At 48.1% G+C, this 18,061-nt stretch overlaps 1 protein-coding gene across 5 annotated transcripts in view; it reads right to left on the bottom strand.

Moving 5' to 3' along the window:
* ACACB (acetyl-CoA carboxylase beta) overlaps positions 1–18,061 on the bottom strand; it is a 118,413-nt gene that overhangs the window by 53,492 nt on the left and 46,860 nt on the right. For all 5 annotated transcript variants that reach the window (XM_070516234.1, XM_014867781.3, XM_070516235.1 and 2 more), the window contains 12 exons: positions 16,095–16,233; positions 13,108–13,217; positions 12,814–12,895; positions 11,609–11,707; positions 10,501–10,610; positions 10,288–10,398; positions 6,916–7,125; positions 6,489–6,659; positions 4,357–4,518; positions 2,578–2,741; positions 591–741; positions 397–500 (listed from right to left, as the gene is read on the bottom strand). In XM_070516234.1, the coding sequence (XP_070372335.1) occupies positions 397–500; positions 591–741; positions 2,578–2,741; positions 4,357–4,518; positions 6,489–6,659; positions 6,916–7,125; positions 10,288–10,398; positions 10,501–10,610; positions 11,609–11,707; positions 12,814–12,895; positions 13,108–13,217; positions 16,095–16,233 (1,613 nt within the window). The remainder of the gene's footprint in view (positions 1–396; positions 501–590; positions 742–2,577; positions 2,742–4,356; positions 4,519–6,488; positions 6,660–6,915; positions 7,126–10,287; positions 10,399–10,500; positions 10,611–11,608; positions 11,708–12,813; positions 12,896–13,107; positions 13,218–16,094; positions 16,234–18,061) is intronic.

Genomic DNA, 18,061 nt, shown 5'->3' with positions numbered 1-18,061 from the left:
ACCTGGCCACTTCCATGCTGGGCCATTTCACTCGTCATCTTCTGACTCAGGTGAGGGTGTGGGAGAGAACATTTGCAGAAGTGACCCACACCACACTTTGCGTCTCAAATCCACCTCCTCCGCTCTGAATGCCTGAGCATTATGACGTCCCTTACAGGAGTGAGCACAAATATGCACATGACTGTGCACCGACTGCTGCCTTGGCCTTGACAATCCCATCCCCACCGGCCTCTTCCGGGGCAGCCCAGGTTTACCAAGACCGCACATGGCGGCGAACAGGCACGCAGAATTGACTAATTGCCTGGTCACCAATCTGCACCCACACGAAGCATGTTCTGCCTTACTTGCTACCAACACATACCCTAAGAGGGGGAAAGAATTACCCATGCTGCCCACCTTTCCAGTGAGTGTAAGAAATCCGTCATGCACGTTCTGAACATCGCGTCGGCCACATTCAAGGCTCCGCACACCACCCCAAGCATGATATCCGGCTTCTCAGCCTAGGAAAGACTCTGTGCCTCAGTATCCATGGTGAGCAAGCCCACAGGGAGCTGGGGGTGGTCTCTGAGAGCCAGAGGGGAACTCCCCACCTGTACTTTCTCAGCGATGAGGTGATCCAACCACCCAGTGTCAATGTCATTGTTCTGAAAGCTCTCGGTCTCCAGGAGGTTAATGAGATATTCCACAGTGGTTCTGAAGTCGCCCCGGATGGACAGTTCTTTCAAAGCCACCACCATGTTCCTGGAGGGGAAAGGCACACGGATTGTTTCCCAATTAATATACGTGTCAACAGATTTCCTGAGTGGTTCTCTGAGAGCCAAGACGGCACAGAAATGAAGAGAGGGCCCTGAGTCAGATGGCCCTGGGGTCATCTCAGCTCCCGCATTTACTAGTCGAGCAATCTTGGGCAGGTGACTTAACCACCCTGGGTCTCGGTTTCCTCATCCAGAAAACGGGGGACTAGCCTGTCTTCACACAGGTGCTTGAGGGTTAAAGTGAGACAACCCACATAAGGCACACAGGTACTGACCAAAAGACGGCAGCTGCTGTGAACATGATTAATTACTGAGGTTATAATTATTATTAGCCACTGCCAGTCACTCTGCCTCTCTCTCCACTGGACCTATTCAGATCTCCGTGTCCTGGAGCTGGCACTGCCTGCTGGCCGTCCACACAGCTGCTCTGTCCAGTGTGCATGGGGTGACCTGTGGATGGCTAACAGCATTACCCGGCACGTGCATGGCCAATAACCACCTCCGTTTTCACAACAAACAGGCCTCCAGCCCAAAGAGTTGAAACCTCCACTCCTATGAAATCAGAAGGTTTTGGGGGAAAAGCACCAGAGAGAGGGGGAGGCTGAGAAATCCTGCATCCTCGGAAACGCTCAGCCCCAGGAAAACCGGACAGCTGATCCCCCTATTGAGACACTGGACTCTGACTAACAGCAGGAAGAAAATCGGGAATTTTTTCCTCTGAATTCTGTTGAAGTTGCTACTGGTGATTCACAGCATGGGTGATTCACAGTGAGCCACAGGCCACTTCACGCAGAGTGGGCTGCGCCGCCTGACCTCCCTCTCACCCCCTATTAATCTTTATTTGCTGCAATCCTCCATAAGCTTCGAGCGTCTCAATTTTTCACTGACGAAAACTAATTATTCGAAGCTGGCGAAGAAAGCCTGATCATCAAAAACACCGAATGTAATTTAGTTCATGGCTAAGCGCCCCAGGTCAGAGAGATCTTAATGCTTTCTAAATGAAATGGCCATACTGTCTTTGGGCTTCTCCCCTCTAAAGGGCGCTTATGCACCCACACAGGAATGTTTAATTACAAAGTGAACTGGATTTTACCTTTTTGTGCCCACGTCAGGGCAGGAGAAATGTAAGATGTGGGTGTTGTGGAATTTGGGGGCCCCTTTGTCAATGTGGGTTTCTCTGAGGCCACCCTTTTTATCAAAGCTATAGTTCTAGGGCCAGCCCAGTGGCATAGTAGTTGGGTTTGTGCACTCTGCTTTGGCAGCCTGGGGTTTGCACGTTTGGATTCCGGGCGTGGACCTAAACATCGCTTATCAGGCCATGCTGTGGCAGCGTCCCACATAAAAAATAGAAGAAGATGGGCACGGATGTCAGCTCAGGGCCAGTGTTCCTCAGCAAAAAGAGGAGGACTGGGGGTGGATGTTAGCTCAGGGCTAATCTTCCTCACACACACAAAAATAAAGCTACAGTCCTCAGCACCTTCTAAACTTTTGGAATCATCTTGAACATTCTTTTGATCCCCTTCCACTTTGACCTATAAGAAGCTCAAGACCAAAAGGCCTTGGCGGGCTCATTTTACTTCATGGATCTCAAAGCCAGGAAGAGGGCAGGCTTTGTGCTTGGACTACAGCACAGGGTGGTGACAAGTGTCTGCTCTGTGATTCACCTCCCTCGATCTCCTCCAGAGCTACTGCATCTGAAGCCACAGGCTAACTCAGTCTCCTGAAGGAAGGGAGGGAAGGAGAGAAGGAGGGAGAGGGGGCCGGGGGAAAGGCAGGAAGGAAGGAGGCGGGGAGGAAAGGGGCGGAGGAGGGAGATACTGACGAAATGGCCTCTTCCCGGTTCTCTCCCCAGGAGAAGCAGTGCCCAAACTGGGAATCAGCAAACTCGTGTAGGCCACCAGTAGCAGCCACGCTGAAATAACCCCACACATTCTTGCTGCTGCGGAAATTCAGCTCCTGGACCGTTCCGGAGCTCGGCTTAAACCCCTGGAGCCCAGACAGGAAAAGCAAAATCAGAAGAAGAAATCATTACTTCAGATATATTTTCATCAGGACTGAATCCTAGGAAAACCCAAAAACCCCCATCCGAACCAAAAACTTAAACTGATCAATCAAACGTTGATCCCTCTCATTGGCGGAGGGGGTGCATGTGTCTGTGGGCGTATCCACGTGAGCACTTCAACGCATTGAATTTTTACTTAACAAAACCTATTTAAAGGGGCTGGCCCCATGGCCGAGTGGTTAAGTTTGCGCGCTCCGCTGCAGGCGGCCCAGTGTTTCGTTGGTTTGGATCCTGGGCGCGGATATGGCACTGCTCATCAAACCATGCTGAGGCAGCGTCCCACATGGCACAACTAGAAGGACCCACAACGAAGAATATACAACTATGTACCGGGGGGCTTTGGGGAGAAAAAGGAAAAAATAAAATCTTAAAAAAAAAAAAACCTATTAAAAAAAAACTAAGTTGGGATTGGGAGAAGAGGGACAGAGCTAATATGGGTGAACACTGATCATTTTTGGAGCTGAGTGAAGGTACCTTCTGATTTTAAATGCTCGACATTGTCGATAATAAAAAGCTTCAATAAAAGAAGAGAGCAGTTGGATTTCCAATTCTGGATTATGAAAATTCCAGCAGATAAAGAAATCCAGTGTTAGCCCTTGCTGATAATCACAGACACCTAGTTCCCTTTGGGGGGATGGCACGTCCCTGAGTATAATTTTGGCAGGGGGCATGGATGTGGACCCCCTCACTGGGATTAGGGCTCTTGAAGTGGCTGACGGAGGCACTCATTTTGACAGAGGTGCCTGGAGGTGAGAGATGGAGAGTTCCCGGTGCCTGGGCTGTTTCCACACCTGGTCCTCCATCCTCCCAGGCATCTGTGAATAAGCCACGATCCCTCTGAAAAGTTCTCATTTTGCCTGTCGCCCCCAGCATCAGTTGCTTGCTTGCAACCAAAGATCCCAAACTAATACAGTGGCCATAGTTTAAAATTCATTAATCAAAAGGGGGAGGGTAAAAAACAAACCTCTCTCACCCCAAGGTTCTTGAATATAATCACTATATAATTAAGTTGCGGTAGATGATGGGGATTATGTAACAATCAACCATTAGTAAGCATGTAAACTGCGACAGACACCAGCTGGTTGGTTTTTTAAGGCACAATTAAGAACAAGTCACCAAGGGACTCCTTACAATGGGCCAGACTGCATTATGTTGTAGTAAAAAGTTCATGGGGCCAGAAATCCAAGGACCCGGGCTCTAAGCCTGGCTGCGCAACCCAAAGATGGACATGTGCTTTAGAGCCCACTGAGGAGGCTCGGCCACGGCCTCAGCAGGTCCCAGGCTGGGTGGTAGACAGGTCACCCCAACCCCCTGAGCTGAAATGCAGGGTAATGATGCCCAGCAGCGGCGGTGCTGTGTGAGCGAGCAGTGGGATGCATGAAGGGCCCTGTCCTTTGCCTGGCACACACTACATGCCAATAAACCCTGTCCCTGCCCGCACCTGTTTGTTCGCCTGTAAACCAACAACCCTGGGCGTCTTGTCCAAGGCACACTGGGAGACTGAAGATGGCAGAAGCACAGGGGGCCCCCACAACTTGCCTCATCTGGGTTTTCACTGGTGATTCTGGCCGCAATGACGTGGCCTCGGGCGAGGGGAGGGTTGGAAGGGGTTTCAAAAGAAATGGGTGTCACCCCCCATGGTGACTCTCCATACAGAAGCCGGATGTCCTTCAGCCGGTGCAGTGGCACGCCCATGGCGATCTGAAATCAAGAAGTCCGTCCCACAGACTGTCAGTCCCACTAGAACCCCGGCCCCTACCATGGAGCACAGTGCTAGATGCGATGGAGGGAGGGGGCAGCGAATGATTCCAGACCCACCGAGCGCCCACTGTATAGGCAACACTGCTACATGGTGGCAGGTGGGGCAAAGAAAGGAAAAGGCAAAAGGCTTCGCTCTGCCCCAACGGAGCAAAGAGGGTTGTTGGGAAAAGCAGCAGTATTCATAAAACACCACAAAACAGGAAAATAAGTGCATCAGATAAAAGTTACTGATGCTTAGTGCTATGGAAAATGAGAAGCTAAGGGTCCAGCTGCAGAGTTCAAGGAATGGCGAAGGACGCAGGGAAAGCTGGACTAGAACAATGAGTGAAAAGCAGACAACGATGAACAGCAGCTTAACCAGTTTAACAGGCTGTCTCTTCTGATGGGGCACACGGAAAAGGACCCAACATGACGGGTGTAACGGTCTGCCACAACGCTTAAGTGACTCTCATCGGGAAGAAACAATCAGACAGCTCCAAACCGAGGGACATTCTGCCTGAACTCTTCACAAAGGCCAATGTCAAGACCGGAAGGAAAAGACTGAGGAACGGTTCCCGATTAGAGACTAAGGAGACATGACAAGGAAAGGGAATGCGTGGTCCTCGACTGGATCCTGGATTTAAAAAACAAACCAACAGGGGCCGGTCCATGGCCAAGTGAGTTTGTGCGCTCCGCTGCAGTGGCCCAGGGTTTCGCCGGTTCGGATTCTGGGCGTGGACATGGTGCCACCCATCAGGCCACGCTGAGGCAGCATCCCATATGCCACAACTAGAAGGACCCACAACTAAAATATACAACTATGTACTGGGGGGATTTGGGGAGAAAAAGCAGAAAAAGAAAAAAAGAAGATTGGCAACAGTTGTTAGCTTGGGTGCCAATCTTTAAAAAAAAAAAAAAGCCCAACAAAAATAGCTAGAAATTAGGGACAACTGGGACGATTTTACTGTGGACAGCAACAGCACATAGATAAGAGGTGGCGTTGATGCTGTGTTTCCTGTGTCGTAATTTCATTGTGTTGTTGTACTGGAATGATCTTGTTCTCAGCAGGTCCTTATACTCGAGTATTTAGAGGCAAAGTGGGATGAAGGCTCAAATCAAAACATCTCTCAAAAGGTTGAGCCCAAAAAAAAAATTATACAAATACACAACTAGAGAGAGAGAAAGCTGCGATGTTGGCTGAGACGCCAACAACTGGGGCTCAAGGTGGAGGGTACGGGTGTTAGTTGTGTTATTCTTACAGCTTTTCTGAAAATTTTCAAGCTAAAAGAAATAAACAGATAAAAATTCTGGTGATGGAAGGAAGAAAGAAAGAGAAGGAAGGAAGGAAACACTAATAAAAAAATTGAAGCATTCCCATTAACGCAAGAGTTTCTGACTCTGGGTCATGAGTCTCAAGGCGGGGGATACTGCCCCCAAGGGGGCAAAGAGGTCCTCTTGGAGGTGAAAAAAGTCTTACTCTCTGTATGTATAAAGCACAGATATATCTACAGTATCCAAATAGGTACAGTATATCTGTGATATTCAAATTGCTTGTGGGAGAAATTAGAGGAAAGAAATGTCTAAAAGGGCTCCTTAAGGGGGCAATAATGAACAAAAGGTTGAGAAATACTTCTCCAGGTCTATGAAATCAGGGGGTCCACAAATGCATTGAAATTATACAAAATACATTTTTCCAGTGAGAAGGTCCAAGGCTTTCGCCAGTTTCTCAAAGGACTACATGGCCAGACCAAGATGACAAACCCATCATGGAAGGTTCTCAGCCTGCATGGCTCTCAGCGCGACTCACACCTCAGAACAGTCACTCGCAGGGCCAGGCGGCCAAGAGATGGGCAGGAAGGCCTAACGTGAGCAGGACGGGGAGCCCCACCCTGGGCGGACAAAGCCCCAGGACTTGGAGCTCGTTTGCTCGCCTGTAGCTGGGCGGCCGGCAGGTTGACATCAGCGATCATTTCTGTGCAGGGGTGTTCCACCTGCAGGCGGGGATTCAGCTCCAAGAAGTGGAAGCTGCCGTCCTGGCTGTAGAGGTACTCAACCGTCCCTGCACTCACGTAGCCCACGGTCTTGGCCAGGCGGACGGCACACTGCAAGGAAAGACACCGAGGGGATTCCAGAGGTTTCTCAAGTCGTTTTAATGGCAGCTCATTCATTCTCCCACCAAATGCAGACTGAGGACCTGCCATGTGCAAATTACTTTGGGACCTCATGGATACTACTCCAATAAACCCACGAGAGGCTGAACGCCACCCTACTCTGGCAATCCAGACTGTAGGGAGCTCTTGCCGGCTCTGAGCTGCAACAGCCCCCCCGCGGCTGCCCCCCGAGCTCTGCGGAGCCCACCTGCTCCATGAACTCGAACACGGCCGGCGTGGCGATGGTGGCTGGCGCCTCCTCGATGATCTTCTGATGTCTCCGCTGGATGGAGCAGTCTCGCCCAAACAGAGACACGGCGTTCCCGTACTGGTCGGCAAGGATCTGGACCTCCAGATGGCGGGCGTGCTGTGCCAGCTTCATGAGAAAGACCGGGGAGCCCGGGATCTCGCTCTGCACCTAGGGAAGGCACAGAGACTGGCTCTTTCTTGGGGACCAGAACCCGAGCAGAAAGTTCTCCAAAGAGAACGAAACGACAGCAGTGCCATCCACAATTTTGCTGATCTTTTAGTTTTTTTTTTTTTTTTAAAGATTGGCACCTGAGCTAACATCTGTTGCTAATGTTCTTTTTTTTTTCTTCTTCTTCTTCTCCCCAAAGCCCCCCAGTACATAGTTGTGTATTTTTAGTTGTGGGTCCTTCTAGTTGTGGCACGTGGGACACCGCCTCAGCATGGCTTGACCAGCGCTGCCATGTCCGTGCACAGGATCCGAACCGGTGAAACCCCAGGCCGTCAAAGCAGAACACGCAAACTTAACCACTCGGCCAAGGGGCTGGCCTCCTGATCTTTTAGTTTTGTTTTACCTTTCTCACAGACATTACATTCCCATTGTTGTTTTAAGTCAAACATTGTCAAAATACATAACATAGAAAGTGAAGTTTCCCCACGATCCCCTCTCCTGAAGATAATGTACTGTTCAGAGTTGGGTACAAACTGGTTAAGAGTTTACGTACTGTTAAGAGTTAATGTGGTTAAGAGTTAATGTGCTGTTAAGAGGTGGGTGTACAAACTGGTTTTCTGCTACACGATCAGTAATACACACACAGAGAATGTTTCCTTAAACGAAAATAGGACCAAAACACACAACTCTGTAGCTTTCTTTTCCTCCTACTTAGTGCACTCGCTCAGCCAGCTCTCCACGGTGGATACTAAGGACAGACCTGCCCCACCCTTTGAATGGCTCAGAGGCATTGTCTTACAGGCATGTCATCTAGAGATTCTTAAAGAAAGATGACGGAAAAGTAAGTTTTCACATGGAATGATTTCTAAGACAAACCAAGAAAAAAAAAAAAAAGCTGTGATAATACCCATGTATATTGCATGGGTATATTGCATGGGCTCATTCCATATGAGCCCACTTAGGTGAAAAATAATCGAACAGAATTATATGAACGTGCATGTAGAAGTACACACCATAAAAGTACTGGGAAGAAACCCCACTGCTAACAGGGGTTACATCTGAGAAGCAGGGAGGGGTTGGGAGGTGATGGGGGAAAGGGAATCGTCCTTTTTTCTTCTTAACGTACCACTGAAGTGCTGGAATTTTTACGTTAAGAACATTTCCAGGCGCCGGCCCCGTGGCTGAGCGGTTAAGTTCCCGCATTCCACTCCAGCGGCTCAGGGTTTTGCTGGTTCGGATCCTGGGCGCAGACATGACACTGCTCATCAAGCCATGCTGAGGTGGCGTCCCACATGCCACAACTAGTAGGACCCACAACTAAAATATACAACCATGTACTGGAGGGCTTTGGGGAGAAAAAGCAGAAAAAAAAAAAAGAAGATGGGCAACAGTTGTTAGCTCAGGTGCCAGTCTTTAAAAAAAAAAGGACATTTCCGTATTGCTCTTATTCATTAATTAATTAATGAGGAATTAAAAGAATTAAAAGTAGTTGTAAAAAGTAATTAAAAGAAGGCGGCCTCGGAGAGATCGAGCGTGTGTGGGCGCCCGGGGTCTATAGGAACTCTGTGTGTCCCACTCAATTTTGCTGTAAGTTGAAACCGCTCTAAAAAGTAAAGTCTATTTTAAGAAGAGAAAGAAAAAGGTTTAAAATTTATACAACCCCTAAATGTAACGTGGGATCCAGGACTGGATCCTGGAACAGAAGGAAGACATCAGTGGGGAAAACTGGTGAGAGCCGACCAAATCTGGGGCTTACTTGCCAGAAATGTCCCACTGCTCATCTCTTAGTTGAGACAAACATGGCGTAGTTATGGATGATGTTAACAGCGGGGGAGACCGGGTGAGGGGCAGATGGGGACTCTTACCAGGGTTGCAACTTTCCTGAAAATATAAATTCTTCCCCCAAAATATCCCCAAACAAGTACCCCCCAATGGAGACACAAGGTAGTGAAAATACTACTTTATATAACACTTTCATTGCCCACAGCTGTATAATCAATAAACCTCTTCAGAAAGCAAATTACTGATATATAGTCACCAGTACACGGACAGCGCATACATTTCACTAAGTCTATCTCCTCCCATGGTCTTTCCCGAAGAAAATAATGCAGAAGAAGGAAAAAAGCTAAGCATTACTTATAGTACTAAATACCATAGTATACTACAGTAGCATTATTCATAATAATAATGAAAGTGGAAACAAGCTTAACATTTAACAAAAAAGGAAAAGTTTGATAAATAAGACTACGGTCATATAGGTATATTGTACAATCATCAAAATAATTGTAAAGACTGGAACGACATGGTAAAAACGTTCATGACCTACAATTTAGAACGTTTTAAATGTAGAACAAAATATTGTGTACACTGAACGCAGCTCTTTAAAACATACACGGAAACAAGGGCTAGAAGAAAACCAAGACGTTTTAAAACAGTTGGGTTAAGAATGAGACGATTGTGGGGCCGGCCCCGTGGCCGAGTGGTGAAGTTTGCACACTCTGCTTTGGTGGCCCAGGGTTTCACTGGTTCAGATCCTGGGCGTGGACATGCCACCACTCATCATGCCACGCTGAGGGAGCGTCCCACATGCCACAACTAGAAGGATCCATGACTAAAATATACAACTATGTACTGGGGGGATTTGGGGAGAAGAAGGGAAAATAAAATCTTTAAAAAAAAAAAGAATGGGAAGATTGTCAGCATAAATTTTTTAAAACATTGCCAATAATAGGCATAATGTTTTAAAAGTGGAAAACCAGCTACAAATAAGAAATGTACCTTTAGTTCCTACAATAAAAATCAGTCATCTAGAAATGTTAAAAACATCAAGACTACTAAGATTTATAAAATATCCCATCTCTCAATGGACAATTAGAGTCACAGACAGATTTTCTGACCCTCTATCTCTGAAATCACTGACAGACACACTGATTCACGGAATTAAACATCTAAGGACGTGGTGTCGAGATCAAGACAAACGGTAGACTTCTGGGAGTGAAAATGTACGCATTTGCTTCAGAACCCAACACAGTGACATTCCAGCTCCCACAGATGTCCTCTTGACTGTGACACAGTAACGCTAATGGAAACAGTCTGGTGGCCAACAACTAAATAAACACAACTCCCAAAGACACGGAAAAATATGCAGCAAGACCAGCTCACTTGTCTGAAAAGGATAGGGAAGTCCTCGGCGCTCTCCGCCTTCCGGATTCCTTTCCCTCCGCCACCTTCAGAAGCTTTGATCATCAATGGAAAACCGATTTTCTCTGCCGCCTGGGGGTGAAGGACAAACAGGCCTCTTTAGAGGTCAGACAGTTTCCACCACTAGGGCAATGAGGAGGTTCTGGCGCCCGGGCCCCCTGGCTCCGCATTTACCTCCAAGCCCTCATCTACGTCCTTCACACAACCCTGATCATAAACGTCTTCCGGGACGCTGATTCTTTTCCCCTGATGCAGATTGTCTTCTGCCCACTGCACCGTCAGACCTGGAGAGTCACAAGAAAGCTGAATCCTCCTAAGGATGGCAGAGACACACACAACACAGAAACCACGGGCCGCTCCTCAGCCCCTCTAGACCTGGCCTCGGGACCAACAGCATACAGACACGTTCCTCAGCTTCTCACAGTGTCTTTTAAGTTTCTTAAGGACTGACTCCACCTTGAATGGGAAACCAGGCTTAAGAAAGTCAGACTGAGTCTACCAAGAACAATCATATTAACCCAAATCCAAAAAAATCCCAATTCTACCCCACAGAGTCATACGTGTGTGAATCCTTACTTTCCAAAACCCTGTGAAGGTTAAAAAAAAAAAAAAAAAAAACAGCAAAAACAAACATTCCACCCCAAATTTAAAATTCAATCTTTAGAGAAAAATCAAATTGTATAGGAAACTCCTGAGATATTTTCCTGTTTATTTTTTCATTTATCCTAGAAATTCCACTTTTAGGAATTTATCCTAAAGAAATGATTAAAATGTACACAGAGATTTAGCTACAAGATTATCAAGCCTCCATTACTTTTAATATTTTCAAAATTAGAAAACAATAACTGGAAACAACCTAAATGTATATCCACAGAGATTGTTAAGTAAATTACAGTCTATCTGTATGATATAGTCCTACGCAGTCATTTTATATGTTGTAAGGTGTATTTATTGACACAGAAAGATTAGTGAGAAAAAACAAGCCACAAACTAGTAAATATAAGAACTCCGGCGTTTCAGAGGATGTGCCTAGAAAAGGAGGGACAGCTACAACGCAACAAACGTTCAACACTAGGTCATAGGATTACAGATGATTTCTATTTCTTTTTTGTACTTCTCATATTTTCTAAGCTGTCTACAATGAAACTGTACCACTTTAATAATTTTAAAAATTTAGATGAAAGAATTAAAAAAGCATACTCCTGTCACCCCCTCTGCTCACATTACAAGACTGGGCTGAGGAGACCCCCCCCCCCCCAAAGTGAAGGTCAGGTCATCTTACCGCTTCCACTCCAGGGCAGCGTGGGAATCTGCAGCGTCTGGGCCACAATGGTAGAGGCGATCTTATCTCCCAGGGCCCACATGGCTTCACTGGGAGGGCCTGAGTGAGGCGGGACAAAGGGGAAGGCAGACTCGAGTCAGCCACAAGACCCTCACAGCCAAGTACTGACCAAGTGCACAAAGTCCCAGCTTTCAACGAGTTTAACATCGAGTCAAGGAAGAAAAAAATCTATTAGTTGGCTACTTCATCAGTCAACTTTCAACACATCTGGTCTGAGTTACCAGCTAACCTATGGGGGGGGGGTGTGCGGCAAAAAGGTAGATCAAAGGGGCAAGCTAGCACCTCAAAAAAATCAGACCACGTGTTAGCAAACTTTTTCTATAACAAGCCATAGGCAACACATAAATGAATGAGCAGGGCCATGTTTCAATGAAACTTTATTTATAAAAGCAGACAGTGGGCTGCATTTGGCCTGTGGGCTATAGTTTGCCAGCTCCTTAGCTGGACCATCAACCTCCAGACGAGTTAAAAATGAGAGTCTCGTGTGACAGCTGATCGGAGACCACGGACAAAGAAAACATCAGTGGCACAGGTCACCAGGCAGACCCTCAGGGAAGTAGAAGGTGCTGATTTGCACCGAGCTGCTTCAAATACACAAGTCAGTGTTGCGGGCCCAGAGGGAAGGAGAGGCAACAGGGATTTATTGTGGTAAATGGTTCCCCTAAACCACACAAGGATGTCAGACAGCATATTTGCACAAAGTTTACAAATACAAATACAAATCCTGAAATAAAGACATGTCACAGACAATAACTCTCATTTTACCTAACCTGTAGTAGAGAGGAGGGGCTCTGGTCCCAAGGCCCAAGCAAAGGTGTGGCCTTATCAGAACTGTGACCTCCAAATCTAGTTAGAAATCTGAACGTGGCTGGGATCTCAGTACCAACAAGAACCTAGCAGAGGGTTCTGCTTGCCCCACATCCTCCCACCATGGTAAACATAGTAATGGCTCCTGCGTCGCTGGGCTAGCTAACCTACAGTGTGCTTTCCCACCCTTGGACTCGCTTGCTCCTGACAATGAAAGCGTGAGGTGGGAATATCCAACTGACCCCCGCTTACAGGGCTGCTCTAGAAAGAGGATCTGACCCCGCCGAGTGTCCCATCCACACCCCTGTCCCCACGTATCTGCTGGAGACACACTCTACCTAAGAAAGCAATCTCGTGCTTGCGCAGGAGCTCTGGAAGTTTGGGGTTTTCAGAAGCATGGCCCCAGCCAGCCCACACCGCCTGCAAACACAGAGAGGAATGAACAAAGATCTCCCTTCCAGGACCCACTTCCCGTCACACACCCAAAGTTCTTCGCTCGGTCCTACCGGCCCTGGATTTCAGAGTCTTGGAGGACCTGGCTCCTCTGCCCCTTCCAAACAGTGGACGCAAGTTGTTCCAGAGCTCAGCGCATCAACCCCTGTGGGCAGACTGGGGCGTCCCAGCCCACTTACCTGCACGGGGATTCTCTTGGCGATGTCCACGATCAGCTCCACGTTGGCATAATTGTTGTTGTTGGGCCCTCCCGGGACGGGGACATACTGATCTGCCATCTTGATATACTCTGGAATTAAACAGAAGAGAAAAGAGAGTGTGAAGACGACTGCAGGACTACGTACGGCCAGTGAAAGGACAACCGTGAAGACTCTAGGGCGACAATGGACAAACGCGTAAAATGATTTGAAAGAAACTGAAGATGATTCTAATTACGTGAAAATACACATGCATGAGGACAAGGCTTGGAGGGGAGCAAAAAAGAAGGAAGGAATAGTGGGATTAGAGACGGGTTTTTAAAAAATTCCCTATTTAAAGTTTACCTTAATATTGCTTTGACATTAAATAACGCAACTTTTTTTGTTTTGTTTTGCATTTTTGAGGAAGATTAGCCCTGAGCTCTGCTGCCAATCCTCCTCTTTTTGCTGAGGAACCCTGGCCTTGAGCTAACATCCATGCCCATCTTCCTCTACTTTATATGTGGGACGCCTACCACAGCGTGGCGTGCAAAGCGGTGCCATGTCCACACCCGGGATCCGAATCAGCGAACCCTGGGCCGCCGAGAAGCGGAACGTGCGCACTTAACCGCTGTGCCACCTGCCGGCCCCCCAAGGTTTGTTTTTAATTGTAGAAAAAACACACATAAAATTTAACATTTTATTCATTTTTTGAGTGTACAATTCAGTAGTGTTCAGTATATTAAAATTGTTGTGGGACCGGCCCGGTGGTGCAGCAGTTAAGTGCGCACATTCCACTTTGGTGGCCCGGGGTTCGCCGGTTTGGATCCCGGGTGCGGACATGGCACTGCTTGGCAGGCCATACTGTGGCAGGCGTCCCACACATAAAGTAGAGAAAGATGGGCATGATGTTAGCTCAGGGCCAGTCTTCCTCAGCAAAAAGAGGAGGATTGGCAGCAGTTAGCTCAGGGCTAATCTTCCTCAAAAAAAGAATTGATGTGCAACAGATCTCCAGAACTTTTTCATCTTTTAAAACAGAAACTCTGTCCCCATTAAACAGTCATTGTCCATTCCCCTCTCCCAAGCATCTGGCACCCCCCCATTCTACTTTCTGTCTCTATGAATTTGACTACTCCGGGACCTCACATAAGCAGAATCATACAGTATTTGTCTTTTTGTGACTGGTTTATTACACTTAGCATAATGTCCTCAAGTTGCAGCTTGTGACAGCAATTCCTTCCTTTTTAAGGCTGAATACAATACAATGTTTTGATTTTAAAAGATTCATGCTCTCTAAGCCATAAATTCCACTTCTAGGAATATGTCCTAAAAAAATACTTATCAACGAAGCCAAAGCATGATGTCAGAGGATGTGCACTGGGCAGTGTTCTGAACTGTGAGAAGTTAGACTCAACATGAAGCTAAGAGTTAGTACATCGGTCCTATGGAATTCTCTAAGATCCGAGAAGGAAAGACGTGGAACTTTAAGTGCAGATTCGGAAAGAAACGTGACAGTAATGGTTCCTTCCGGCCGGCCTGCCTCCAATGTTTATCAAACAAGCAAGTGATGGTGACTGGGGAGTCCCAGAGATTATAAACTGAGAAGTCAGACAAGCTCCTTCTCCTCATCAAGTTTGACTCTAATGTTGGAGAAGATAAACAAGAAAAGAAACCCAATAACTACAGACCGTGGTCAGCGCCAGGGCTCCCTGAGGGAGCCAGAGGGAGGGGTGGAGGCCTGCTCTGCAAAGAGCTTCGGGGAAAAGCCCTCTCGGCAGAAGGCCCAGCACCTCCAAGGCTCTGTGACAGGAAAGAGCACGGTCTGCCCTGGAGCCGACGAGGCCAGTGTGACTGGGACCTGGGGATGGAGGATGAGAGGCAGGAGCTGAGGCCAGGAGGCGGGCAGGGGCCGAGTCACGTGGGGCCTCAACTGGCCCGAGCGAGGATCTGGAGTTTCAGTCTGAGCAGGATGGAAGACCCCACAGGATGAGGCTCGGGCCTCAGACCAGGCTCCCATCCCGCCTGGATTGCATGCTGGTTTGTGTGACCCTGGGCAAGTGATTTATGTCCCTGAGGCTCGACTGTCTCATCTGTAAAATGGACCTACCAATCAAACCTCTCTTCACTGTTGGGAGTAAGAAGGAGGCGGTGTCTGTGCAGAGCAGAGCCCAGGGCCTGCACTCAGGGAGGGCCCAGGGGGCTAGGGAAGCCGCTGCGAGAGACAGCACGGCAGCCTCTGAAGCATTTAAGGAGGGGGCTGACGGGGCCTGTTTTTATTTATTTATTTATTTATTTGAGGAGGATTAGCCCTGAGCTAACTACTGCCAGTCCTCCTCTTTTTTTTGCTGAGGAAGCCTGGCCCTGAGCTAACATCAGTGCCCATCTTCCTCCACTTTACATGTGGGATGCCTACCACAGCATGGCATGCCAAGCGGTGCCACGTCTGCAGCTGGGATCTGAACTGGCAAACCCCAGGCCGCCGAGAAGTGGAATGTGTGCACTTAACCGCTGCTCCACCGGGCCAGCCCCAGGGCCTGTTTTTAAAAGATCAGTTTGGCTGCTGTGTGGAGAAAGATCTGATAAGAACACTCAGGGAAAAAAGCAGGGAGAAACTATTGCCCAGTAGTTATTTACAGACTCATCTATGCTGAGAGACATAGGCAATGAAGAGAAAAATGAGCCAATGATTGAAATACAGTACATACACCTGCAACAAACAAAAATCTGGAAGAAGACACACCAAATTTCTCAAAGATCAGATTTCCACTTTGCATGTTAATCATTTGCATTTTTATAAGGCACATGGGTAGCTCTTGTTATCAGCAGACATTTTAATTAAATAGAGAAAAAAGGGCAAATAAATACGGGCTCATGAGAGGTACCCTGGGACTCCATCTGAGGTCCAGGATGGACTTGCCCAGGTGGAGTGGAGGAGGTGAGGGGAGGTGAGGACCAGGTGTGGCAGAGGGAGGAAGTCAAGACCCAGGTACCTGCGTTGGCCTTCAGGTCCTCTGGGGTCACCATGACTACAAACCGGATGGCTCTCTCATTTCGGAACATCTCGTAGGCCCACCTGCGGATGGAACGCATGCACTTCACGGCGGCGATGCCATTGTTGGCGATGAGCACCTGGACAGGGAAAACGAGGAAGGGTGGGAGCTGCACATGGACCTGCACTGGAGGCTGCGCGCTAAGCCAGGGTCCATCTCACCACGGCAGAGCCCCCCGCTGTACCTGGAGCACGTCACTTTGTATTTCTACAACACAGAGCAGGTGCTCAAAGACCGCAGGCTGCATGAATGAATGATTGGATGGATGGTCAAATGGAATGACGCATGGATGGATGGACGGATGAATAAGTAGATGGACGGAAGGATGGTTAAGATGGATGGATGCATGACTGGATGGATGGACGGATGAATAAGTGGATGGATGGATGGATGAATGACTTTTGATTCCTTCCTTTTATACCATTATGATTGCCTTTAACATTTTTTGAGTGTTTAGGATGTACTGACCTTAGCACGATGTATTTTACGTGCATTATTTCATTTCATCCTCACAACAGCACTTTGAAAGAGATTGTATTATTAACCCTATTTGGGATTAAAGACATTAAAACTCAGGAGTTAGGGCACTTGCCCAAGGTTGTACAGCTAGTAAGTGGCAGACCTGTGCTGTGAACTGTGGCTCCCTCTGCATCCTCAAGGTTAAAAGTCCCAGATTTGATAATGAGGAAAGGCGGTGATACTGGCTATCCTCAACAACAGAGAGCAACAACAGGGGTCCTGTTTTCAGTTCTCATTGGTGTCATGAACTTGCTGTGTGGTAACAGATGGATCCCTTCCCTCTCTGAGCTTCATGCCACATGAGGAGCTCAGACTGGCCAACTCCCAGCTTAGTCTCTAAGAGCTAAAACCAAGCTCTAGTTTTCTAGTTAAAAAAAAACAAGGTATATGGCTTCAAAGTTTCAACTTACATAGCAAGTCCATAATTTTAAGGCCCTTCCATTGCTGACTAATCTTTATGACAGCCCTGGAGGACAAGTCTCATTAGAGATTTGGGATGTGATCGCCTCTATTTTACAGGAGGGGAAACTGAGCCCAGATGTCACGTCCTGTGAGCGGCCACAACAGATGGACCCTAGACTTCTTACTCAGGTTCAGCATCCTCTCCCCTTTCAACAATGTCCCCCGAGGAGTGATGACGAAATGGCTGGGCTTTGGCTTTCTCAGTCTGATTCCCAAAGCAAGGGCTGGTCATGAGGGAAGGACTACGAATGGCCCCATTGGTTCTAGCACACTCTGGGAGTGCCCGGGGAGAAGGCAGCTGCAGCAGGCTGGCTGTTCCAGCCTCCATAGCTGTGGCTTTCCCACAAGAAGTCCAGGAGAGGGCAAGCTATAGTCGGCTCTAAAGTCAGAGGGCGGCTCCGGGCTGAGGCCTTGGGCAGCCACCCCAGCCTGTCGGCTCCCGAGGGCCGAACCCCGGCCACCGCTTGGGCCGGCTGCAACACAGTCCCTAGATGAGTGCGGCAAAAATGCAGCTTCTGGATCCCCACCCAGGAGATTCTAACTCCCAGGGTCTGAAATAAGGTGGAGGAATCATATTTTCAGCCAGCAAGTCTGGCGGCAGTCAGGTGTGGGAGCCCGTATGACTCCAGCGCTCAATACTGCACTTACGACGCTGGGGCGAGGGCCTGGGCTCCGGAGTCCCATGGCCGGGGAGCACATCCCAGCTCCGCCGCTGACCAGCTCTAAGACCTGGACAAGCCACCTCGCCTCTCTAAGCCTCAGTTTCCTCTGTAAAATAATACCCACTGACAGGGCTGGAGGGAGGATTAAATGAGATATGATGATGTAAACACAGTTACCTGGATGCCTGGCCCAGAGCAGGCCCTCGATAAATGGCAGCTGCCACTGCTGTTACTGTTATTATCATTATCATTATTATTATTACC

Source organism: Equus asinus, chromosome 8 (genome assembly GCF_041296235.1).
Source record: "Equus asinus isolate D_3611 breed Donkey chromosome 8, EquAss-T2T_v2, whole genome shotgun sequence".
Lineage (NCBI taxonomy): Eukaryota > Metazoa > Chordata > Mammalia > Perissodactyla > Equidae > Equus > Equus asinus.
Note: the sequence above shows the minus strand (reverse complement) of the source record. Positions and strands in the feature narration are given on the sequence as shown.